Below are 26,451 nucleotides of genomic sequence, written 5' to 3' on the forward strand. Positions count from 1 at the left end.
AAAAAAAAGACTATAAGATTTGTGTCACATTTGGGTTGCCCCCCACGAAAAGAATTTAAAAAAGACTACAAGAAACAAATGTCAATGACAATGAAATTTATGAACTATTTATGTAAGCAACTTTATGGAACCTGGAGTATCAGATCATTTGCATGCTCCAAAATTACTTGCATGCTTTATACTTGTATACACAAATACTTTGTATAGAAATAACTGGGATGCATACTATTTGTATTTACTTTTTTCATTTAATTTTAACCCTGGACATTATTTTTATGTCTATTTTTCTATACATTAATATTTCATTTTCAAAGCAAAAAATATGAAATCAAATAAGGTTAAAAGCAAATGTACTTTAGTTAAGAAACAACTGTACAAGTATAGGACGTGAGAGACCTGACTTAATAGTAGTCCGAGTGAAAATAAAGACTTGTGGGTTTTAGTTTGCCACAAGTTGACTATAACTAACTCAGTGGTGTGATATGGCTATTATATTTGTGAATGCATTCTTGTGCTGTAAGTACAAGTGATGGAAATAGCCGTCATGGCAGTGCTTAAAATGGACCAGGTGCTGTGTAAGCATATTATATGTGTTACATTATTTAATCCTTGTTTTGCTAGAAGGTATCACTGTCATTAACTACCTTCTGGAGGCAGAAATTTTCAGAGAGTTGTGAGCTGGCAAAGGACTAGCTAGAAACTGGGGGAATGGATTTGAATTGAGATCTGTCCATCTCACGGAGAGATGGTTTCTCCAGTGCCCAGATCAGATCTTGGCAGTAAAATATAGGAGATTATCTCCAGGCAGGGGGTGGGGTGCGATGGGGGTAGGGGGCGGGGGTGGGGGAGGCTTGTGAGACCATACCGTATGAATACTCTTTGAAGGATTTAAAGATGTTTAGCTTGGAGAAGTAAAGACTTACAAGGCTCATAATAAGAATATTAAAATACTTGAAGGAAGGGCTGTCAATAAGAATATTAAAATACTTGAAGGAAGGAAAATAATGAGATTATTTTCTGTAACTCCAGAGAGCAAAGGCTGAAGTTACCAGGAAGCAGATTCCATAAAGGATATTTTAACAGTTAAGAGCTGTACAAAAAGGGTGCCTGAGTGGCTCAGTAGGTTAAGCAACTGCCTTCGGCTCAGGTCATGATCCTGGAGTCCTGGGATCGAGCCCCACGTCAGGGTCCCTGCTGGGTGGGTGGGGAGTCAGTTTCTCCCTCTGACCCTCCCCCCTCTTGTGCTCTCTCTCTCATTCTCTCTCTCTCTCAAATAAATAGATAAAACCTTAATAAAAAAAAAAGAGTCCTACAAAAAGCAGAATGGTCTGCCTTGAGAATTTTCAGTAGAGTTTAAGCAGAGGCTGTTTATTTTTTATTTATTTATTTTTTTTTTTAAAGATTTTTATTTATTTATTTGAGAGAGAGAGAATGAGAGAGAGCACATGAGAGGGGGGAGGGTCAGAGGGAGAAGCAGACTCCCCGCCGAGCAGGGAGCCCGATGCGGGACTCGATCCAGGGACTCCAGGATCATGACCTGAGCCGAAGGCAGTCGCTTAACCAACTGAGCCACCCAGGCGCCCTAAGCAGAGGCTGTTTAAACTCTGTGGTTGTATGGACCTTCCTATATAGGGCAAGAGGATGATCCAAATAACCTCTAAGATGACTCTTCCTCCTAAAGACTCCTGATCAGTATTGCAGTTCCTCTAACCTTCTGCTCAAGTTCCCCCATCTTGAAGTTTTCTCTGACACTCACAGCCCCCCCACCCCCCGCCCGGTGATTGGTTCCTTCCCCTGGCTCCTCCATTCCCTTGTATCTGCCTCTCTCTTCAAGGCGTTACATTCCTTTGAGGGTAAAGAACAGAATTTTGCACATGGCGGGCACCCAAATATTTGTTTCGATTTAGTAACACGACGTTTCTTTTGGTAACATATTGTCTTGTTTCCTGTATTAGTCTTGGGAGTAGATAGTAAGCCATTTGAAGTCAGAGACTGTGATTTATATTTATCTGTATTTCCTTCCCTACAACACCCACTAGGTGCTTGATAACCATTGCTTTAAATTGAGTGGAACTAGAAGTGGACCAAGGACTGGGAGCAAAGGTGCGAGATGCAAAAAGGTCGAAGAATACTACCGTTTTGCATAAAGGTGTGGGCTTCTTACTTGCAATGAAATAATGTTCAGGAAGTTTTCCAACAGGCAAGATCAGTTAAAATTAAATCATTGTAAAATAAAAGCTAGAAATAGTAAAAGTGTTGAGTTTCAATTAAAAGCGACACAATAATATAAATATTAACAGAAAGCTCGAGTATTAACATAGTCTATGGCAAGAGGGGCTTAGCACCCAACTATCAGGCACAGAAAGAAGAGAAACAATTTTGAAATGCAGGGCTCCGCTGATTCATCGAACATGTGTAAAGGACAAATGCAGTCACTCACAGTGATGTTTATAGAACATCTGTCTGTAGGTCAGTTTGTATTACCTGGGTGTGTTTGGTGTATATATTGGGTGTTGAAAGTTCTTGAGAGAATGCAATCCTGCTTTTCCCACTTTTGGGTTGAGGGCTCCCTTCCCCTCTCCTTCCCCTCCCTTCTCTCTGCATAGTCCCCCGCAAAGCTTAATGCTGCCAATGGGGTCGACAGAGGTTCACGGTTCGAGGCTCGTCTCCAGGTATCATTCCACTTCTCTCCCGGTCCTCTCCCCGCACCCTCGCATATGAATGTGTGGTTTTCACTGGCCAAGGTTTCCGTAGCCCCCAGCAGTTTACATCCAAACAAACACACAAACCACAGAAAACGCAACCAGGCGGCTCTCGGCGGCCCGGCCGTACCACCACTTTGCCTCCCTCCCCCTTCGAGGTATTCCCCTCCACCTCCAGCTCTCACTCAGGACCCAGCCAGTCAGAAAGTCCCTACTTCAGGAACGCCGCCCAATCAGGGTGTCCTCACCTGCAGAAGGTGAGGCCCGGTCTCCTTACGCGACAGTCTCCTGGGCCAATCGGAGGCAGCTCGGGCTTGGAAAGGCGCCAATCGCTCCGAGTGGGGAGGAGCGGGAGAGGTCGCACCTGGCGACGGTGAGTCACTCAAGGGAGCGGCGGCTCCCTCCACCAATCGGAACGCGCAAGGGCGGGGCGCCGGCCAATCGTCGTGGGGGGGCGGGGCCGGGCGGAGCTCAACCTGGTGGCTGGATTTTAGTCTCCGGGAGGCTGCGGGTGAAGCTGTGTCTCTCCACGGGGCTCCAGCCGCCGTGTCGTATCGGGACCCTGATCGTCATGGGGACGGAGGCGAGAACCGGGAGGAAACAGTTGCTTCTCTTCACATCGGTCATCCTGTGTAAGTTCCCGGAGTTTCGGGAGGAATCGGTGGATCGGGTCAGAGGTTGGAGGGAGGCGCTCCCCACGCCTCTCGCCCGCGGGAGGGGAGGAGTTGAGAAACCTGCCAGCCTCACCCTCCTGGTGCCCCTTTCCACCCCAGCCCTCCCCTGTATCCCCTCCTTACCCTGGCGGTGGCTGGCTCCCCTCCCCCCACACCGGTCCCCCTACACCCACCGGGAGGGAGCCGCGGCTTCCGCACGTAGCCGGAAACAGGGGAGGGGGTAGCCCCACTTTTCCCAGCCTCACTTACTGGCGAGGGCCCTGCACGCATCCATCCAGACGTACTTCTCCGCACGCACCCGGGAAGGGCCATCCTGCCTTCCAACACGCACCCGACATCCGCGCACCACCCGAGAGAAGCCTGAGCCTCGCACCCCTGACTCCTCTGGCCCCTGAATGCCCTGCTCCTGAAGGGCCCTCGGAAAATCTAATGGAGGTCAGGTGGGGTGGACATCTCTTTCCCTGGCTGTTGCTGAAGGAGGCTCCTTAGCTCCCCCGGATCTTTGGGTTGCGGTGGTTGCTCTGGGTAAAGTGGGTGCAAAGTCTGAAGAAATAAATTTGAGATCTCACCTTTCTCAGAGCACAGCACTTAAAGTTCCTTTCTGGGGTAGCTACCTCGAGAGTCCTTAATAAATGTTGTTGACTGAGTGTCTATTCCCAGGGGGAGGACCTGTCTGTTGGTTGGCTGGATCCTTCTCACAGCCAGGACTCTGCCCTCCCCCGACCGCTTCTGGGAGTTTTTGTTTCCTTTGTAAACTCCCTTTCCTGTGGAACAATGAGGCTCACTTGCTGGGGCATGCCTCTGTCTATAGATAGGTTTGGGCGGACTGAGTGTATGGTTTGGGTCACCCAGTTAGGCACCCTGTGTCCCCAGCTGGACGTATATCTGTCAGATTCATGAGTGCCTGTAAGTGTGCTTCTGTGGATTCTTGTGTCAGTAGGTGATCTGTAGGAATCTTTGTTTTTCCCTCGAGGTCCATGCTTTAGGAAGTGTAAAAGAAATGAACAGTTACAATAGCATCGGTGGTTATAAGGCAGTTCATTTTGCTCAGTTTTGAAGGGTGGAAATGGATTCCCTGCTCTTAGACGGGTGGATTGACAACTTCTTTGTCCCTTATCACAAAAACATAAGCCCTTGGGGTAAACTGGACCAGAGGCAAGTCTAACCCTCTCCCTATTGTACAGATACGGAAACAGGTCCAAAGAGGGGAAATGACTTTTCCAGGTTGATGAAAGGACCTGGGAATGGAACCAAAGTTTCCTGAGCCCCTTCTCCTTTTTCCACTGCTGGATCCAGCATCTCAAGCACCCTGTGGCACAGGAACCATGATCTCAAACATAAGTTTGGCATAACGCCCCCGGGTCCACTCTCTTACCTTCTCTCACTTGTCCTTTTCATTCTATGCCTCCACTTTCCTCCTTGATTCAGTTTCCACTTTTCTCCTATTCTCCACCTTTCTTTCTTCTGCCTGTATTTTAGAACTGCTTATGACACCCATGGGCCTTCTTTGATTCTTTGTGGTGCTCCTACTGGTACTCAACCTCATGCTGAACAGTGCTCCCCCCCCCCCGAAGTTTCCCATCAGTGATGCTATCTGCGACCATGTGTGTCGGGCTTACAAGCTTCCTGAAGCCGGCATCCTTCTTCCTTCTCCTCTTTCTTTTTCTCTCCTCATTTTCTGCATTGTGACATCCCCCAGTAGCCCATACTGGCACTGAAAGAGTTGGGATAGCCCCATTCTGAGCTTGGGGATGTCCTCTAGTCTGTTCAGGGATTCAAATGGAGCCTGAGGTGATGTTGCATTAGCTTGACAGGACAGTGGGTCCTGGGAAGTGACATGCCCAGGGGATGGGGGAACTGACCATATCACATTTAAATCCGGCTAGACCTGGGGGGAGGAATTTGATTAGTAAAATGAGGATGGAGATAGGAATCAGATGACCTCACCGGGTTTCTAGTTTGGCTCTCTGCCTTATTTGTGATCTTAGACTAGTGCCCAGTCTTTCCATCTGTGGACAGGAGTAATAATGCTTGTCCTGCGGGTTGACCAGGATAATAGCTACATTACATGTACATGAAGGGATGACTATCATTGGGCAGCTGTTAACCCCTTTGGATTTTGTGAGGAGGAAAGAATGCTGCCCCAGGAGAGTTGGTCAAAGGAAGCAAGGTTTCCTCCTTCTAGATCCCAAATAGCAAAGGTAGGATGTGAGGGCGATCTGGCTGCGACATCTGTCACCCCATTGATGGCCAGGGTTGATTCGGCTGATCTGGCTGGCTAGGCGGGTGTCCCCTTCCTCCCTCACCGCTCCATGTGCGTCCCTCCCGAAGCTGCGTGCTCGGTCGAAGAGGACGACCTTCCCCGATAGAGGAGGACCGTTCTTCGGTCAAGGGTATACGAGTAGCTGCGCTCCCCTGCTAGAACCTCCAAACAAGCTCTCAAGGTCCAAATAGCAAAGGTAAAAAGGTAAGGGCTCTTTCTTGGGTGTCTGGTCTGTCCTCTGGCCCTGGGGTGTCTGGAGCATATGTGGGTGCCCTCGTGTTCTCTCTTCTCCCACCACGGCTGTTGCTCATTGTGGGCTCTGCCATCAGGGAGGAAGAACAAAGGGCAGGATATGATCAAGTTCAAGCAAAGGCCCAGCGCCAGCCCTGGGAAGCCTTGTGGAGAGGAAAGCCTGAGCTGCTGGGGCAGGGATTGGAGCCCAAACACTGAGGGAACTGGGCTTGGGAAAAGCACAACCAGTGACCAAAAACACGGTCTCCCTCTTCCTGGGGAGCCTGCACTTAGAATTCTAAGTTTCCAGCAATCTCCCAGGCAGGGAGAGGCATTTCTACTTATAGCAGGGTCATGTGTGAATAGGAGGACTTTTGGTGTAACCACGGGGAAGAAGGGGGAGCCTGGGTTGGAACCTTGGTTCTTTCCTCCCATCCCACTTGAGTGGGGGATCCCCACCTGACATTCCAGAAGACAGGAGCTGCTGCCCCATGTGTGGCTCAGTCTGAGTGCTTGTCTTCTCTATGGATGTTTCTGACTCAAGCCCTTCCACCTTTGCTGTTCAGCTTTGCTAGCTTTACCTCAAACTGTACATTGGTGAGTCACCTCTCCTTTCCCCTCCCTCTACCACTGGTTGAATTTACTCCCAGGAAAGAATTATTCCCTCGAAACCTGAAACCTAGTGGCGGCTGACGACTGCCAGGCAGCCAGGCAGCCAGGCGGAACTAGGAACTGGGAAATGCCCGGTAGTGGGATTCTTTCACTTTACAGTGTTTCTAGTTTCTTTGTGACCTAGGCATGCCTGGGGTCTCCAAGCTAGTTTTGGTTTGGGGTAGAGCTCTTGTAATTAAAAAAATAAAAAAGTTTTATTTATACTTAGAACAGGTTAATACGTTGATGTACACCACAGACATGTACTCCATCAGGCACCTAGTTTTTTTCACTTTGGATACCCCGGAGATCTTTTCATATTGGCATTACGGGTGTTGTGGTCTTGGTCTTTAAGATCCCACCACTGTCTAGCCCCCCCACCCTCCTCCCCCAAGTCACCGGGTCAGGGGCCACCTGTTCTGTGGACACTGAAAGGGCTGACACCTTTGCTCAAAGATAGAGTGAAAAACTGTACCCATTTTGCATGATTGAGTAGGAAATAATGGAGCTTATTTTTCACATCTGTTAGTATTGAGGAGAGACCTTGGGGACCTCTAAACTCAGACTCGCTTCCTTTTCAGAGGTTCAGGAAAGATCTGGATGACCACTTGTCAGATGTAATTGTGAAAGAGGGTGCAGCGTTGTGGGGAGTGGGTTGTGGGAAGCCACGTGAGTGGATGCATACTGGGCTTTTCCAGGCATTGAAAACTCAGAGTTCATCTGTCTGGGACTCCCTGATAAGCAGGGTTTCTGTCTAAAGTCCGGCTGTGGCATTAGTTTCGCAATGTTGGGGATAGGACAGGAGGAAACAGCTGGCTGACAGGAAGCTTGATGCCAGGCCCTTGGAGTGAGCCCTGGGTGGGCTGGGCACAACCTTCCCTTGTACTGGGGAGCTGGGTGGGGAAGGGGAGGAGCGGAGCAGGTAGAACTGGAAATTCTGCAGAGAGGGCAGGAGGGAGCCGTGCAGTGAAAGCTCTCCTGTCCCACACTGCTGATCACGCCTTCTGCCATCCTGAGGGCCATTCCAGCCACTGACGTCACTCAGAGTGCAGCCAAGAAGGGCGGTTTAGACTCAGCCCAGCCTGTTGTTGGGCTCACAGAGCGTTCCTCTTGCCCACGCATTCCTTATCCGTCCTACCCTAACCTCCAGGAGCGAGTTCAGTCTTTACAGGGTGAGCGGTGGGGAGGAGGAAAGGGCAAACGGGGGGTAGAAGCCCTAGGTCCAGGTTCTAACGGTATTGCTTTGTCAAATTCATTTTTTTTTTTTTAAAGATTTTATTTATTTATTTGAGAGAGAGAGAATGAGAGACAGAGCATGAGAGGGAGGAGGGTCAGAGGGAGAAGCAGACTCCCTGCCGAGCAGGGAACCCGATGCGGGACTCGATCCCGGGACTCCAGGATCATGACCTGAGCTGAAGGCAGTCGCTTAACCAACTGAGCCACCCAGGCGCCCAAATTCATTTGTTAATCCAGGAAATGTTGGTGTCTCCAGTGTTCTGAGCACTCTGCTAGAGATAAGGGATAAAGCAGCGAATCACACTTGACATCAAGAAGTCCTGAGGGGAGCCAGGGGCATTGGAAACAGTTAGCCCACCTTAGGTAAACTGAGTACCCTTTCGGAGCTGGAGGCCCTGGCTTTCTCCTCCTCACTCCACAGCTGTAGCTCCCGCACAGCTGGAGGGGCCTATGAAGCTCGGATGCCTAGAGGGGAAGTTTGGGTGCATTCTTAGAGAAAACCAGAGTCTGGCTGGCTGGCTGGCTGGTTTCCCTCCTTTTCCTTCCCTTTAAAAAAAAATGGAATTCAAACAAATTCATGGTACAAAAGCAACTTAAGGAACATTCTAGTAATTAACAGGATGTATAGAGGAAACAAAGGTTTCTTAATAAAGCAGTAGAAGGAAGCTTTTCTGTGGTGGGTTTGATCTGCATATACAAGGGTGGTTGTTGGTGGGTTCTGTTAAGCCTGGACACCTTCGCCCTCTGTGACCACCTTATCACGGTGTGCTTTGGTGGGGGCCATGGAACACTTTTCTGGGCAAATACAGTGCTAGGAGCTGGGGAGATACAAACAACTTGGATTCTCTTCCCAAGGACTACAGACATATATTGACTAAGCAGCAAGCGGCAGCGTATGCCAGGTGCTGTCATCGAAGTACAGAATGTTTTGGGAGCATACAAGGAAAGAGATAAAGTTTTTAAAAAGATAAATTTTTATTAAATAATGTGCTCAGTGCAGAAAAATGGGAAAACAGAAATACAGAGAAAATAAAAATCACATGTAATCCTATTATCAAGAAATAAACAGTACTTGTGTTTAATTGCAGTCTTTCCTCTATGAATAATATGATATATATGTATATATACTTTATATATATATTACATATATGTATTTTTAAACAAAATGTGCTTTAAACAACCTCCATTCTATAGTATTCTACTGCATGGCTATATTATAATTAACTCTTCACTTTTTGTTGGGCTTTTAGGTTTTCTTTTTCTTTGCTATGCTAAATAATATGAAATTGTCCCTGTACATACATCTTTAAGCTTAACCTTTGATTATTTTCTTAGACTATATTCCTAGAAGTTGGGGAGAGATTAATGTTGACTGGGGAAAGTCATAATGGATCAAGGGGCATTTGAACAGGATCTTGAAGGTTGAGTGGGCTTTCCTTGCTTGTCTGATGGAGATGCTCTGTAGCATCATACTTTTGGAGCCTCAAAATTAGGCAGACTTGGGTTAAGATTCCCTTCCCACCGTGGGATACCTGGCTGGCTCAGTCAGTAGAGTGAGACTCTTGATCACCAGGTTGTGAGTTTGAGCCCCACATTGGGTGTAGAGATTACTTAAAAAAAAAAAAAAAAAAAGGATTCCCTTCCCACTTTGCTGTTTATAGCTGTATGATTTTGGGCAACTATTAGCTCAGTGTTCTCATCCCATGTGAGATGGGATTATAACAGTAGTACTGTCTTACAGCATTTTTGTGATTAGCATCTAAGGAGACAGTGTGGGTGCAGGTGGCTCAGTTGGTTGAGTATCTGCCTTTGGCTCGGGTCGTGATCTCAGGGTCCTGGGATCGAGTCCCACATTGGGCTCCCCACTCAGTGGGGAGTCTGCTTTTCCCTCTCCCTCTGCCCCTCCCCACCATTCATGCTCTCTCTCTCTGTCTCTCTCTCTCTCAAATACATAAATAAAACCTTAAAAAAAAAATAGACAATGCATAGGGCACCAACCTTGATGGGAGGGCTCACTGTGTCATTTCTGCCATGACACTTGCCCAGATTCAAGAGGAGGGAACCTAGACTCTACTTCAGTCCCAGCGTAAGGAAAGCATGTGGGATGAGATAAACATATAGATCCATATGTCTATTTTGGAAAATACAATTTGCCACAGTTGTTTTATTATTCAGATACATAGTGATTTTCAGGAATTATATGCTCAGTCCTACAGATTTCTACATCACCAACTCTCTTCTGACATGTACGAAAGCATGTAGGGATTGGTTTAGGTATTAGTGGCTACATCACCACCTCCCCTTCTCTTTACCCAACTCACCTTCTCTTCCACTCCCACCCCCTTGTGCCACTCCGCCTACCTACTGTTGCCAACTACAGTTATTTCCAGGTACCTGTGCTGTCACCCTTTTTCTCTCCTTGAAATTTATCAGACTCACCTCTACTCTCCAGGATCTTGATGGTATAGTAATCTTATATTTCTTTCTTGTTTTTTTTTTTTTTTTAAAGATTTTATTTAATTTGTCTGTTTATTTAGAGCACAAGTGGGGGGAGGGGCAGAGGGAGAGGGAAAAAGAATCTCCAGCAGACTCTGTGCTGAGCAGGGAGCCAGGTGTGGGGCTCCATCTCAGGACCCTGAGATCATGACCTGAGCCAAACTCAAGAGTCAGGTGCTTAACTGACTGAGCCACCCAGGCACCCCTAATCTCATATTTCTTACTTACCTGTTACCTCGTTTCACCTTTAAAGTTTTTTTTTCCCCACCTTTAAAGTTTAATCAGTGTTTTTGCCTCTCCTTTCTGGCTTTGTTTTATTCTTTCCTCCTCCTTGTGATCTGATTTTCTTTTTCCCCTTTTTCATTCCCTTTTCCCCTTCCTTTTTCTCTAAATTAAAACACTTAATACATGCTTGCTCATTACACAAATGCAGAAGATAGAAAAGAAAGGCTGCCTGTGGTCTCAGATAATATGCACAGTTGTGTGCATGGAGTCTGTTAGAGATTTTGTGCTGCATATACTCAGATTATTTTTATTATTTTAAAAAATAGAATCATTCTACATACTGTTTTTATATTTTTGGGTATATTTCTGTGCTAGTACAAATTGATCTACTTTGACCTTTGGGATGGCCATATGTATTTTTTTTTTAAGATTTTATTTATTTATTTGAGAGAGAGAGAGGGACAGAGAGAGAATGAGCAGTGAAGGGGAGGGGCAGAGGGAGAGGGAGAAGCAGGCCCCCTGCTGAGTGGGGAGTCCGACGTGGGGCTCGCTCCCAGCTCAGATCATGACCTGAGCTGAAGCCAAGATTTGGCCGCTCGACTGACTCAGGTGCCCCTATTTACGTTTTTGAGATATATTAGTTTCAGGTACACAACGTAATGATTGGATATTTCTGTATATTGCAAAATAATCACAACAGTAAGTCTAGTTAACATCTGTCCCCATACATAGTTACAGAATTTTTTTTCTTGTGATGGGAACTCTTTAACATTTACTCTTTGCAACTTTCAGGTATGCAGTACAGTATACTAACTATGGCCGCCACGTTAAACATTACATCCCCGTGACTTACTCTATAATGGGAAGTTTGTACGTTTCCTCCTCCATCACCCTTCCCCCCCCCCCATCTCCAAGCTTAGTTTTGTTTTTGTTTTAAATTTAGATCCTACTGGGTGCCTGGGTGGCTCAGTTGGGCATCTGCCTTCCGCTCAGGTCATGATCCCAGGGTTCTGGGATCGAGCCCTGTGTCATCTGGCTCCCTGCTCAGCAGGGACCTGCTTCTCCCTTTCCTCCCTGCTCATGCTCTCTCTCTGTCAAATAAATAAATAAAATCTTAAAAAAAAAATAAATTAAGATCCCACATATAAGTGAGATCATATGGTATTTTTCTTTATTTCATTTAGCATAATGGCCTCAAGGTCTATCCATGTTAACACAAATGGCAAGGTTTCAATTTTTTTTTATGGCTGAATAATAAACCATTGTATATATGTACCACATATTCTTTTTTTAAAATTTTTTAAAGGATTTTATTTATTTATTTGATAGAGAGACACGGAGAGAAGGAAAACAAGCAGGGGGAGTGGGACAGGGAGAAGCAGACTTCCCGCTGAGCAGGGAGCCCGATGCAGGGCTTGATCCCAGGACCCTGCATGATCTGAGCTGAAGGCAGATGCTTAACGACTGAGCCAGCCAGGCGCCCCTATATGTACCACATATTCTTTATCCATTCATTCATTGATGGATACCTAGATTGTTTCCGTATCTTGGCTATTGTAAATAATACTCCAGTCAGCATAGGGGTGCATGTATCTTTTTGAAGTAGTGGTTTTATTTTCTTCAGATAGACTCCCAGTAGTAGAACTGCTGGATCATATGGTAGTTCTATTTTTACTTTCTTAAGGAACCCCCCATACTGTTTTCCAGGGTGGCTGTACCAGTTTGCATTCCTTCCAGCAGTGCACAGATACTCCCTTTCCTCTACATCCTTACCAATACTTGTTACTTCTTGTCTTTTTGATAATAACAGGAAGTGACATTTCATTGTGGTTTTGATTTGCATTTCCCTGATGGTGAGTGATGTTGAGCATCTTTTCATGTACCTGCTGTCTGTCTGTATGTCATTGGAAAAACATCTATTCAGATCTCTGCCCAGAGATCTTTTAATTGCATTGTGTGGGTTTTTTTGCTGTTGAGTTGTGAGTTCTTTATATGTTCTCAATTTTTTGGATATTAATCCTTTATTAGATATGTGATTTGCAAAATAGTTTCTCCCATTCAGTGGGTTGCCTTTTCATTTTGATGATGGTTTCCTTTGCTGTGCAGAATGTTGATTCTTTCACTATGTGGAAATGTCATCATAATTACCTAAGTCAAGGCTGTAGTCACTGGGGATTCAGCCGGAATGCCCACTGCTGAAGTTCAACTTAGACCTGTGTATTCATCCACCTGGGCCGCCATCACAAAATGTCACAGACTGGGGCTTAAACAAAAGTAATTTATTTTCTTTTTAATTTGTAAAGATTTTTAATTAAAAAAAATTTTTTTAAAGATTTGATTTATTTATGAGAGAGAGAGAGAGAGGGTATGAGCTGGGAGAGGGGAAGAGGAAGAGGGAGAAGCAGATTCTCTACTGAGCTCAGAGCTGGATGTGGAGCTCAATCCCAGTACCCCGGGATCATGACCTGAGCTGAAGTCAGATGCTTAACCGACTGAGCCACCCAGGTGCCCCAACAGTGATTTACTTTCTCACAGTTCTGCAGGCTGGGAGGTCAAGAGCACAGTGCTGATGGGGTCGGTTTCCTGTGAAGCCACACTCCTGCTGCTGGTCCTTTCTGCGGGAGCTCAGTTGGTGTCTGTATAAAGGACACCAGTCAGATTGGATTAGGGCATGTCCTAAGGGCCTTATTTTAACATCATTATCTTGTGAAAGGCCACGTCTCCAAATACAGTCATATTTTGAGGTACTAGGGTTTAGGGGGAACACAATTCAGTCTATAACAAGCATAAACCATTTTGAAAATTACCTCTGCAGAAAGGGCAATGCTTTGATCAGAGTCTCTTCCTAAGCTGACCTGGGCCTACTTGGAGTCTCTTGGTTGTTCTTGTGGTCATGAAGAGAGTGGGGGTGTTTTAAATGGATTCACATCTTTCCCCCACTTTCTGCTGCTGTTTTATTTTTTATTATTTTTAAAAAGATTTGTTTATTTGAGAGAGTGAGCACAAGCATGCATGAATAGGGGGAGGGGCAGAGGGAGAGAATCCAAGCCGACTCCCCGCTGAGGGCAGAGCCTGCCTCAGGGCTTGATCTCCCGGGTTGTGAGATCAGGACCTGAGCCGAAATCACGAGTTGGGTGCTTTTTTTTTTTTTTTTAAGATCTTATTTATTTATTAGAGAGCACAAACAGAGGGAGGGGCAGAGGGAGAGGAAGAAGCAGGCTCCTGGCTGAGCAGGCAGCCCGACGCAGGGCTCGATCCCAGGACCCTGGGATCATGACCTGAGCCGAAGGCAGACGCTTGACTGACTGAGCCCTTGTAGACCTTGCATCAAAAACCTCCTGGCACTTCCACTTTTGTCTGCACACCTCCGTGGATGCAGAAAGCAGCCTCTACCTTTGTGCATGCAGACACCTGCAGACATGCTGCAACCCAGGGGCAGAAATCAGTCCCTATTGCAAAATGGCTGTTGGAAATTGCCCATGTGCAGAGAAGTTTCATTCTGTTTCAAAACTATGAAATTTAGAAACACTTAATTTTGGGGGCATTTGGAGGGCTCAGTCGATGGAGTGTATGACTCTTGATCTCCACGTTGGGTGTAGAGATTACTTAAAAATAAATCTTTAAAAAAACCACTTAATTTTTAAGTTCTGAAGCTAAGTTTAAGAAAAAGATTAATGGAGGGGTGCCTGGGTGGCTCAGTTGGGCATCTGCCTTTGGCTCAGGTCATGATCCCGGGGTCCTGGGATCAAGCCCTGAACTGGGGCTCCCTGCTCAGTGGGGAGTCTGCTCTGCCCCCAACACACACATAAATAAATATTTTTTAAAAATAAATAAAATCTGTAACAAAAGAAAAAGATTAATGGAATAGTCATCTTTCCCCCGCCCCCTGAAAATAGAACAGTTTATTAAAAATTTTAAAAAGATTGAACTATGGATTGAGTTTGTTTTTTCTTCATTTGGGCGTGCCCCGCCTGCCAGTTTGAAAAATGGGCTTATCTTTGTAGATAAACTTTAACAAGTAGATGTTGTAGTGAATGGTCTGCTGTGACCTAATTTGTTAAGACTCTATGTTGTTCATTGTCAACTTGTACCAAGCATTATGCTAAGGTGCTGAGTACTCAGAATAATAAATAACACATGGTCCCTGCTCCCTGGGGGTTTACTGTCTGGTAGGGGAGACATACCTGTGCACAGATGAGGTCATTGTAATGTGGGCAGTGCTTTGCCCCTGTTTTGCATGGGGTAGTTAAAGCCTAGGAAGGAGGTCTGAAGCCGGCTGTGGTAGGATTGGGGGTGGGTGGGTCATTTCTTGGAAAATAATGTGGATGCATAGCTGCTGACCAGATGAAGAAAGAGGGGAAAGGGTGCTCCACAGAGCTGGAATAGCAGGAGCAAAGTAGAGGTTGTGAAACTGCTCTTTGCTGGGAGTTTAAGGAGTCTCTACTGCTAGAGGATAAACTGCAAGAGTAGAAAGGCTTATCAGAGGGTTGTCTGGGTGAAGAATTTGGATTTTATCTGAGAGGCAATGTGGAATCCTTGAAAACTAGAAGCAAGTGTTAGATGTGCATTTTTAGGAAGGCTGTAGGGTATCAAGCTGCCTTGGTTTGAATCTGCACCACCGCTTCAGCTGCTCTGGGCCTCAGTTTCCCTGTGTAGAAAACAGAGATTATAGGGACTCCTGGGTGGCTCAGTTGGTTAATTGGCTGACTCTTGGTTTTGCCTCAGGTCGTGATCACAGGGTCTTAGGATCATTCCCCACATTGGGCTCCACACTCAGCGGAGAGTCTGCTTGAGATTCTCTCTCGCTCGCTCAAATAAATAAATCTTTAAAAAAAAAATAGAGATGATAATAACAGTATTACCCAACCCCTAAGGGTCTTGTAGGGATACATGGCGGTCCGTGTGGTATGCTTGTAACAGTGCCTGGCACAGAGTAAGCACTCAAGTATTAGCTCTTCCTCCGGCAGTGGGATGGAGGATGGATTTGCGTGGGTCAAGACTAAACAAGACAGAGAAAACAAGTGTAATTGAGAGACTAGTTGCAATTCCTCAGATGATGATGGTACTAAAAAGTGGTGGCCAAAACTGGAGGAACATTTGGGAGGTGACGATGTAATGCTTGCTGTTTGATTGACAAGAGTGAGGGAGAGGTGGTGACTGCGGGAAGGCTTCTGGTTTGCGTGAGCAAGTACATGGTGGTACCACCAACCTAGAGAGGGGAGCAGGAGGGGGTGTGGAGTCCTGGTGGAGAGGACGCAAGGAGGCTCGGCCGTAGGCATCTGCAGCTCTGGTGGGAGGCGCGGACTGGAGCTGGCCCCGGGTGGGTGCACAGGAATTTTGGGCTGTGTTTGAGATTTCCTAGAGAGAATGTGGAAAGGAAAAAAGGCCTGAGATGAAATGCTGGGGATCACTCATATTAAGGGATTGACAGAGAAAGCAAGGTTCAAAAAGGAGAATGGTTGTCCCCAGAGGGGCGGCACACAGAAACCTAAGGGCAGAGTGACTTCTTCTTCTTCCTTTTTTTTTTTTTTTTAAAGATTTTATTTATTTATTTACTTAGAGAGCGCGAGCAAGCAGGGGGAGGGGTAGGGGGAGAAGGAGAGATAGAATCTCAAGCAGAGTCCACACAGAGCACAGAGCCTGATGCGGGGCTCCATCTCACAACCCTGAGATCATGAGCTGCCCAGGGGCTCCCAGAGTGACTTCTGAGGAAGGGAGCCGTCTGCAGGGCCTGGCGTCTTACAGAGGCCACTGAAGGGAACTGAAAAAGCAAATTGTGGATATCCTTAATTCTAAGACTACTTCAGTGTTTTGTAAGTTGGGCTGTAACTTACAGCCTAGGTATACATTTAATATGATGTCCCCCCAAGCAGCTATTATTAAATCGATGTATATCATATAATCAGGGCATCTTAGAATTGAGGGATGCAATATCTGGTGATCTTGGTAAAAGCAATTTTAATTCCAAGGTGAGAGCCAAAGATCTACTGAATGAGTGTGTTGGGCTGAACTGAGGAGTCCTATGGAGGAGTACAAGATTGAGGGCAGGCTTTCTGTACATGAAAGGGCCAAAAATCTATTGATGCCTTTGACTTTGTGGCTTTTCTTACTGTGAACTTAGAGTAAATCAAGCGTCATCGTGAAAAGGATGAATTTTCCTTCTATTTTGGTTTACCACGTGCATTAGCGGGACATCTGTGTGTGCGCGTACAGTGAGCCAAGTACAGGTCCAAGCTTCAGGGCAAAGGGGTGGGGCATGATGAGGCAAGGGAAATACAAAATAGTTGAGGACAATGGGCAGGGAGTCTGTGGGTGTCCTGAGGGAGATAGGGTGCAGTGAGGGAGAGCCCTCCACTCTGCTGGTCTGTCTGTGAAAGTTCTAGAAAAGAGTTAGCCTTTCCAAGGCAGATACCATGAGAGAGGACAGGTGGTTTGGTGGGCTGGGATATAAGCATTTTTCAGGCAGAGTTTATATTTATTTATATATGTCTTATTGAAGAAAACTTTGAAGTCAGAAAAATAAGTGTGTACAGAAGGACCTATGGGCAGATGATGATAATTATAATAATAGGAGAAGATATAATAGTTATTTGGTGCTTCCTGTTATAGGCACTTTATTTGTATTAGCTTGTTTGACTCTCAACCCCAGGCCTTTGATGTAGAAGCTGTTATTATCCCCATCTGACAGATAGGTGAACCAAGGTTCAGAGTGACTAAGGTAGCTTGCCCAGGTCACTCAGCCTAGGAGGTACCAGAGCTGGGATTTGAGTCAGACAGCTTGGTTCCAGAGGCTTGTTCAGGAGGGACAGGGGGAATGTAGACCGTGATGGTGAGGTGTCAAGGAGGGTGTGCTGGTGAGGCTGGGCTCGACAAATGCAGGGACTCGCAAGCACAGTAGAGCTTGAGTATTGGCCATCAGGCCACAGGTGGTCAGCCGAGATCCTGGGCTGGGATGGCGCTGAGGGGCAGACCCTGTGTTTTAAACAGGAGAAGGCTGGACTAGGCAACGGAGGTCAGGACTGTTGAGGAGCCAGGGAGGATGGCTGTAGCCCAGGACGTTTGTGTTTGTATGTGATGTGATTCCTGAATGTTCTATTTATTTTTTATTTTTTAATTTTTTTTTAAGATTTAATTTTTTAAAGATTTATTTATTTATTTAAGAGGGGGAGAGAGAGAGACAAACAGTGTGAGCAGGGGGAGGGGCAGAGGGAGAGGGAGAGAGAGAATCTCCAGCAGACTCCCCGCTGAGTGCAGAGCCTAATGCAGAACTCAGTCCCATGACCCTGAGATGATGACCTGAGCCAAAATCAAGAGTTAGATGCTTAACCGACTGAGCCATGCAGGCACCCCCTAAAGATTTAATTTTTTTTTTTTTAAGATTTTATTTATTTATTTGACAGAGAGATAGAGAGAGAGAACAAGTAGGCAGAGAGGCAGGCGGAGGGAGAGGGAGAAGCAGGCTCCCCGCCGAGCAGGGAGCCCGATGCGGGGCTCGATCCCAGGACTCTGGGATCATGACCTGAGCCGAAGGCAGCTGCTTAACCAACTGAGCCACCCAGGCGCCCCTAAAGATTTAATTTTAATTAAAAAATTTAATTTAGGGGCGCCTGAGTGGCTCAGCCGTTAAGCGTCTGCCTTCGGCTCAGGTCATGATCCCAGAGTCCTGGGATTGAGCCCCGCATCGGGCTCCCTGCTCGGCGGGGAGCCTGCTTCTCCCTCTTCCACTCCCTCTGCTTGTGTTCCCTCTCTCGCTGTGTCTCTCTCTGTCAAATAAATAAAATCTTAAAAAAAAAAAAATTTAGGGGCACCTGGGTGGCTCAGTCAGTTAAGCGGCTGCCTTCAGCTCAGGTCATGGTCCCAGGGTCCTGGGATCGAGCCCTGCATCAGGCTCCCTGCTCGGCAGGAACCCTGCTTCTCCCTCTCCCAACCCCCTGCTTGTGTTCCCTCTCTTGCTGTGTCTCTCTCTGTCAGATAAATAAATAAAATATTAAAAAAAAAAAAATTTAATTTAATTTAATTAAAAAATATATATGTATAAATATATCTATTTTTTTAAGTAATCTCTACACCCAACATAGGGCTCGAACTTTAAACCCTGAGATCAAGAGTTGCATGCTTTACTGACTGAGCCAGCCAGGTGCCCCTATTCTTGAATGTTCTAGATCTGAAGGTCTGAGAGGTCTCAAAAGAACTTAGCAAAAGAAGTGATGCAGAAACAATCCCCAAATTCATATGCTGTGATTTCTTTTTTGGTGGCCCTTTATTTCGGACAATAGTTTTTAGTTTAATTAGAAGCTATTCTTTATTTGGGTTGTGTCATAGGTTGGATTCTAAGGAAGCTGACTCCGAGATGTCAGTTATTGTACCAAGACATTTATTAGGGAGTGTTCTTGGGATCCACACCTAGGGAAGGGCAGGGAAGGGAAAAGGAGTAGGATGGGATGGAGGGAGAACTTGAGTTGCATTGTAGCCTCAGCCTATTCCCCAGGGGAGCTTTGGGGCAGGAATAGCCTTTCTGTGTTGCCCCAAGTTGGGGGTTGGGGCATTGGGACAGTAGAGCTGGGGCTCCCTGGAGCTGCCTTCCGCCTCTCATTCATTGCTGAGGCACTGGATACCAGCTGCCCCTGCCCCATGTGGGAGGCACGCCCCCTGCCTGTCTTCAAAAGGGCTGGTAGCTTAGGGCCTTCATCTGGCAGAAGTCCCAGCAGCTGGAAAACAAGTTCTTCATTCCTGAAGGGAGATCAGGCTCGAGCATCACGCTGCACATCACAGGTAGCAAGTTGTAAAATTTGAGGATCTTAAAAAAACCGAGTTCCCATCATCAAAGCAGAGAAAGCTGACTGGGGCAAAAATCAAAGCATTTCATTATCAGCTTTCATTTCAGTCCCAATAACAGCTGAGTAAGAGATGTCCAAGTGCTCAGTTTTCAATTAAGTGAGGGCTATTTGATTTAATTTCTAATCTGTTATTACGTTTGGTTATAAATTTGACATTAAAATGTAATGCCAAATATACAGATACAATGTATTAGAAATAATTCACAGGTAAAATGGACTTGACTTTTAAAAGAATGACATTTATTACATAGTCTTTCCCCTATTAAGCCACGGTTTTTCTGAGAAACAGCATGGCTTATAAAAGTATGGTATAAAAAGGGGAAAAGGGGCACCTAGGTGGCTCAGGCAGTTAAGCATCAGACTGTTGGTTTCAGCTCAGGTCATGATCTCAGGGTCGTGAGATCGAGCCCCCCACATCAGGCTCCCAGCTCAGCTTGGAGTCTGCTTGTCCATTCCTGTCTGCTCCTTCCCCCAACTCTCACTCTCTCTCTCATAAATAAAAGATAAAAAATAAAAATAAATCTTTAAAAAAAAAGAAAGGGAAAAAAGAGGGTGTAAGGGGAGCCTGTGTGCTAATCTGAGCTCTGCTATTTCATAGCTATGAAAAACATGGGCCAGATACTTAATTTTCTCATATGTAAAACGGGAGAGAGAATATTTATCTGGACTAATTTACAGTGTTGTGTCAAATTGAGATAAATGTATAAAAGTACTTTTAAAATTTTATTTAATTTTATTTATTTATTTTTAAAGATTTTATTTATTTATTTGTTAGAGAGAGAGAGTGCACAAGCAGGCAGAGGGAGTAAACTCCTCGCTGAGCAGGGAACCCGACGTGGGTGGGGCTCAATCCCAGGACCCTGGGATCATGACCTGAGCCAAAGGCAGACGCTTAACCGGCTGAGCTACCAGGTGCCCCAGTATAAATACTAATGCCAAAACAAAAACAAAAACCCTCAAGGACTTTAGAGAACATCTAGTTCAAACCTTTCATGTTTCAGGTGAGAAAGGGGAGTCTCAAGACCATATTCAGTTATGTGAGTAATTACAGAAAGCAAAAATGTGCTTGCGTTAATCTAAGGAAGACGGGACTCTTAGAAGGATAAAGAAAGCACACGTGGTGAATTTGAGCATGGAAAACACGAATGGGGGTGATTGTGCAAGCTCAGGTTTGCAGCGGAGCCTGGATCTCCCAGAGTCCCGTCACTGGTGCTTACTGTCGAATGCTGGACCCTCCTGCCCACCCACCGCTGCCCTGTTAGTTAGCCCTGCCTCCCCTCACCCAGCTCTTCACCCCCAATACCCACCACCTCTTCCCTTCCTTTTCCACTGGGCAGGGGGAGATTCTCGGGAGAGGATCTAGCCCATTTCTGGCTAGAGCCAGGGCTCCCTCTCAGACCCAGCTGTGTGATCTTAGGCACGGTTCTTTCCTTCTCATTGGCTTGGTTCCTCGTGTAAAACTGGGGTAATAACACTTGTCCTGCTGATCTGTCATGCTTGTTTCAAGGATCAAACGACATAATGTATGTGAAAACACTTTAAAAAACACAAAATGGCCTACAAATGTCGAGTGTTGTTACTATCCTCATAATTGCTCCTCCCCTGCCTCCTCGCCTCCCTCCCTGCCTCCTCACCTCCCTCCCTGCCTCCCTCCCTGCCTCCTCGCCTCCCTCCCTGCCTCCCTGGCCTCCAGCTTTGCTGGCTTCCTGCCAGGAGTGTCTGACAAGTGGTTGCAATTAATTATTCGTTGAGAAGCTTTCTCTGAACCATGAAATGTCATTTGGGAAGCTGTTCTTGGACTAGTAGGAATCTAATTAGATTATTGGGAGTTGCAGGGGCACCTGGGTGGCTCATTTGGTGAAGCGTCTACCTTTGGCTCAGGTCATGATCTCAGGGTCCTGGGATCGAGTCCCACATCGGGCTCCCTGCTCAGTGGGGAGCCTGCTTCTCTCTCTTCCTCTGCAGCTATCCCTGCTTGTGCTTGGTCTCTCTCTCTCTCTCAAATAAATAAATAAATAAAATCTTTTAAAAAATTAAAAATTAAAAAAAAAAAAGATTATTGGGAGTTGCAGAGGGAAACATAAAAAGTGAAAGAAATGACATTTGAAAGAAATATTTTATTTTTATTTCCGTTGATAATGGAAGTATTGGCCTGCAGTTGTGGCAAAAAGCATTTAAAGAAAATATTTAAGATACTGGTGATGGGGTCTGAGACCCAGGAGGACCTTGGATCTCCTGAATCTCTTCACCTTGGAGAAGCCGTGGGAGGAGCCCGGCCTCGGGTGCTCCATCAGCGGGAAGGCTCTTCTGTCCCCTCCTGAGGGGTCCGCCTCTGTCCTCCTCAGGCTCCCTGGAGTTGGGCAGGGGTGCAGTGTACACGTCGGAACCTGAAGTCCGAGTTGCTGAGAACAAACGTGAGTGCGGGACCGCTGTGGGGGGGTGTCTGGGGCTGGCGGGAGCAGGTGCAGGCCCCCCGGGACTTGGAGAGCGTCCAGCACAGACTGCTGTTGGGGGCCATTTCCCCTCTCCCGTTTGCTGCGGCACCTTCCCCCGGTTCACTTCTGTCCTGTCTGCAGCCGCCAAGTTGTCCTGCTCCTACTCCGGCTTCTCCTCTCCCCGTGTGGAGTGGAAGTTTGCCCAAGGTGACATCACCAGCCTCGTTTGCTATAACAACAAGATCACGGGTGAGTTGCTCCACTTCCTTCCTGATGGCCCAGGTTGTGGAGGGATTGCTGGGCCTGGATTCCAGGGGAGACGTGCAGCCTGGGGCTCCGGTCCCGTGCACTTCCCGTGGCCTCTCCTGCCACCATCCCCAGCTTCTCTTGGCCCCCAGCTCATTCAGCCCCTCCTCCTTCTCTCCCGGTAGCTTCCTATGAGGACCGAGTTACCTTCTCACATAGTGGCATCACTTTCCACTCTGTGACCCGGAAAGACACGGGGATGTATACGTGTATGGTCTCTGATGAAGGCGGCAACACCTATGGGGAGGTCACCGTCAAGCTCACTGTGCTTGGTATGTGCTACGCTTTTTCTGTGTGGTCTTGGCATTCATTGTTTCCCTCAACCCTCACAGGCTCTGCTAAGCTTTGGAGCTCACTGATGGTGAGAACACTCATGGGTGGGAGGATTCAGAGTCGCGGTGCCAGCAGAGAGGGGCTGCGCCCCTGGGTAGGGGGAAGCTGAGGGCATGGTGAGGGATAGAGGCTAGAGCTGATGGATGGCGCTATCAGCAACTTAGCCTCTAGGCAGCGCTCTCTGACCTTGTGCTCAGCCCCTTCTGTCCCTTCACAGTGCCTCCGTCCAAGCCTACGGTCAACGTTCCCTCCTCTGCCACCATTGGGAGTCGGGCAGTGCTGACCTGCTCCGAGAAAGACGGCTCTCCCCCTTCTGAGTTCTACTGGTTCAAGGACGGGGTCCAGATGCCCACAGACCCCAAGAGCACCCGTGCCTTCAGCAACTCTTCCTATAGCCTGAATCCCAAGACAGGGGAGCTGGTAGGGATGGGGGAGCAAGGAAAGGTGTGGGGGGCACGGTTATAGAACCCTTGAAGGTGGGGAAGAAGAACAGCAACAAGGTGAACTTGGCATCAGGGTCAGAAGACAAAAGATGGGTACTTGGACACTCTCAGGATGAGCATTGCATAATATATAGAACTATTGAATCGCTATGTTGTACACCTGAAAGTAACGTAATATATGTCAACTCTAGTGCAATTAAAAAACAAAAATAGGGGGCGCCTGGCTGACTCAGTTGGTGGAGCGTGCGACTCTTGGTCTCGGGGTTGTGAGTTCAAGCTCCACGTTGGGCGTAGAACTTATTTAAAAAACAAAAAACAAAACAAACAAAAAACCAAGAATAGGTACTTGGCTTTTTCAGGCAGGAAGCCAACGGTTTTCTTCCCTCCAGGTCTTCGATCCTGTGTCAGCCTCTGATACTGGAGAATACAGTTGTCAGGCACAGAATGGGTATGGGTCCCCCGTGAAGTCAGATGCTGTGCACATGGAAGCTGGTGAGCAAGGGTGTATGGAGCAGGGGCTTGAGCTCAGGCCTGGGGTGGGGACTGGGGTCTGCTTTTCATCCTGGCTTTGGTGGCGGTGTCAGCGGTGTGAGTGAGGCTTCAGGGCACTGACCTCTCGTTTGTGTCCCCTAGCGGAGTTGAATGTGGGGGGCATCGTGGCAGCTGTCCTCGTCACACTCATTCTCCTTGGATTCTTGATTTTGGGCATCTGGTTCGCCTATAGACGAGGCTACTTTGACAGTGAGTATTTGCCCTCAAAGGCTCTCCTTTTTATCGTCCACCTTTCAGGGCACGGTTCTGGGGTGCCATCTGAGTACTGACCTGATAGTGAGCCCACATGTGCGGGGTTATCTCCCGGGTGAGCACCACTTACCTACTGCATGCTGTTTCTCCCACCCTTCTGTGCCTGGCTCGCTTCTGTCCTGCTCACAGTCACGGTCCCGTTTCTTCTCTTTCAGGAACAAAGAAAGGGTGAGTGAGGTGCTGTCCTGGGGATCTCTGAGGTTGAAAACATGGATGCCTGTGGTTTGAAGCTGAGATGGGCCCAGGGGAAGGGGTTGGAGGTGGAGGCAGCCCTGGTTGGGTGGACATCCGGGTTTCTACCTCTCCCTGTTCCCTGTGGCTTTCCATTTGTTCTATCTCCCTCCACCCACACCTCCCTGCTGAGAACTCTGTGCTTCTGTAAAGCTCTCAGTCCCGCCTCTGGAGTTGGCAAGCAGGGGCTAAGGAGAGCACTAGGGGACTGAGCATCTCTGTCTTCTGACTTGTCTGCAGGACCTCGAGTAAGAAGGTGATTTACAGCCAGCCCACTGCTCGCAGTGAAGTGAGTGTGCTACCCTGGGATGAGGAGGGGGCTTCTAGCCTGTGTCTACAGGTATGGGAGATGATCAGCTATAGAAGAGGGTAGAGTTGATTTGGATGTTTTTATTTCCCCAGGGGGAGTTCAGGCAGACCTCGTCATTCCTGGTGTGACCCTGGTCCAGCTCATATCCTGTCCTCTGTGCTTGCCTTACGCCGGTGCTACCAGACTCTGGCCCGTGATGTCTGTACTTTCACAGGACGCCTTATGTGTCTTCTAGCCCCCACAGGGGTCCCCACTTTTATTTTAGTTAAGATGTGGTTTTTTTTGTTAACATCGGCTATGTACCCCTTCCTCCTGCATCCCTCCCCTCCTTTCCCACCACTGCTGAGTGGCCTGGGACTTGTTAAAAGCCTTCCTTCCCGATCCCTATGAGGGATCAGGCAGGAGTCCTGACTGATGCCCGTTGACTTCCTTCCAAGTAGGAGACAACAGTGGCGGGCACTCTCTACCCCCTGTGTGTCGTGGCCCACGAGTAGTGATCTTGAGCTTATCCCTCGGCCCTTTCCTCCCATGCCAAGGAGGTATCGGCCGTTTCAGAGTGGGGAGCTCTCATCAGACCGAGCAGCTGAAAAGGTTGTTTGGTGACAACACCAAGTCTCTCCTGCCTCTGCAGCCCACTTAGTTCTGTCTTCCCATGGGAAGTGCCACTGGGATCCTCAGCACAAGCAGACCGACACCAGCTGTGTCTGTAGGAAAAAAAACCCAGGAGCTTTGGTTATGGAGAGCATAGTGAGCTTTCAGGGGTCACGGAGCAGAAAAGTTTTAAAACCACTGATCTAAAGAAAAGGAAGCTGGAGCTGGCAGCTCAAACCATCACCCTTGGCTGGAGCAACTGGATGGACGCTGTTGAGATGTCTGCAGGGCTGTGGGAATGTATGTAGTCGTCTTAGCTCTTTGCTGAGCGTGTGCGTGCGTGTGTGCGTGTGCGTGTGCGTGCGTGTGTGTGTGTGTGTGTCGTGTCTTAGCCCCGCTGAAATCCAGTATATGTTGGAGGGCTTCTTAGCTCTTCAGTGAGATTTTGTCGGTGTGTGTTTGTATGTAGCTGGATGTTGCTGGAAATAAAAACTTGGTTTGTCAAAGCTTCTTGTTGTGGGAAGTGGGGGAAATGAGGTTCCTGGGCTCCTTTGTACAAACAGGAAGCTGCCTGAGGCCCCATTTCCTGCAACCTGGGTTGGTCCTGGCTCCCTGTCCCACCCCTTCCTGGTTCCAGTCTCAAGGTGGAGCGCCTGAGCATTGGACCCTCATTCTATAGAGCCCTCTTGTGGCAGGAGGAGGGCCTTCTGGAGGAGTGCCAACCCCCCTCCCCTCCCCCGAAGCTGAGGCTGTGCTCTGGGGTTCGGCTTGGTCTGATCCACCCAGTGAGAGGAGAAAGTCCACCCTCCCACCTCTGCCAACCAGATGCATTAATAGACTTCTCTAAGGCTGTGGGAAAACTGCTCCGGAGCCTGAGGCAGGAGGGTTCCTCAAACCCTTTGGTGAGCTCCTTTTTTAGTAGTAGTTGAAAGTAGTAATTACTACTTTATTTAAGTGGGGTAGAGGTAGGGGGTTGCTGTTTAAGGAAAAGAGAGTTTGAGACCAGGCTGTGAAGCTGTCTGCATGGGAGTGAGCAGCAGTAAGCAAGGTGGGCCTGCCTTTCATTGCTTTCCTCTGTCCATCTGGACCCTTTTTTGCCTTTAGATTTCTGTTTCCCCATCTACCACAGTCTCCCAGTCTATTTATTAACTAGTAAGAGGGCAAATAAGGGGTTTTCTAGGGCTGATTTTGCTTATTTCTTTCTGTGGAGGACGCTGAGCCCCACTCTGCCATGTTTTATTCCCTTATCTGGAAATCCCTAACAGAATGGAGTGTTTTATCAAGAATCCAAAAGGAAAAACAAAGCCAACCAAACCATCAGTTAAGGGTCATGCACCAATAAAAAAATAAATATTCCAGATGGAAATAATGAAACAATAAAAGTAGAGATTATGAAACGGTTCAGTAAGAATGAGATTTTTAAAGTATGTTTCAGCTTTGTATCCTACTTGGGAGATGGGGTGGGAGGAACGTAGAGAAAACACGGCAAGGAAGCAGAGGTGATTCATTGTTCAAGTCTGAGGTGAATGGTTCCTCACTCCCTCAGTCACTTGTGGTGAGTAGGAGGCATTTATTACCAGCCTTGGAATTTACCACAGCCCCTTTGACAAAGTTGGAAAACACCTTGTTTGTTTTCATTTTGAAATGTCAAAACTCATTTTTGTAATAAACGTTTATTTTTCA

At 47.2% G+C, this 26,451-nt stretch overlaps 1 protein-coding gene and 1 long non-coding RNA gene across 4 annotated transcripts; one reads left to right on the plus strand and one right to left on the minus strand.

Annotated features, from left to right (window-relative positions):
• Positions 1-1,990: 1,990 nt before the first annotated feature.
• Positions 1,991-4,075, minus strand: LOC118527198 (uncharacterized). The gene is made up of 2 exons (XR_004913005.2): positions 3,946-4,075; positions 1,991-3,330 (listed from the first exon to the last, which is right to left on the minus strand). It is a non-coding gene; the product is annotated as an uncharacterized LOC118527198 (long non-coding RNA).
• Positions 3,203-26,451, plus strand: F11R (F11 receptor). 3 transcript variants are annotated; one of them, XM_078078446.1, is made up of 10 exons: positions 3,203-3,334; positions 21,661-21,729; positions 21,892-21,999; positions 22,182-22,328; positions 22,607-22,809; positions 23,222-23,324; positions 23,466-23,573; positions 23,792-23,804; positions 24,108-24,156; positions 24,270-26,451. In XM_078078446.1, the coding sequence occupies exons 1-10, from the start codon at positions 3,274-3,276 to the stop codon at positions 24,303-24,305; spliced, it is 897 nt and encodes a 298-aa protein (XP_077934572.1). In that variant the 5' UTR covers positions 3,203-3,273; the 3' UTR covers positions 24,306-26,451. The 3 variants fall into 3 exon arrangements, with proteins under 3 accessions (XP_077934572.1, XP_077934573.1, XP_077934574.1); XM_078078447.1 differs by lacking the exon at positions 23,792-23,804; XM_078078448.1 differs by lacking the exons at positions 23,466-23,573; positions 23,792-23,804; positions 24,108-24,156; positions 24,270-26,451 and adding an exon at positions 23,622-23,692.

The sequence above is a fragment of the Halichoerus grypus genome, chromosome 7 (genome assembly GCF_964656455.1).
Source record: "Halichoerus grypus chromosome 7, mHalGry1.hap1.1, whole genome shotgun sequence".
In the NCBI taxonomy this organism is placed as follows: domain Eukaryota; kingdom Metazoa; phylum Chordata; class Mammalia; order Carnivora; family Phocidae; genus Halichoerus; species Halichoerus grypus.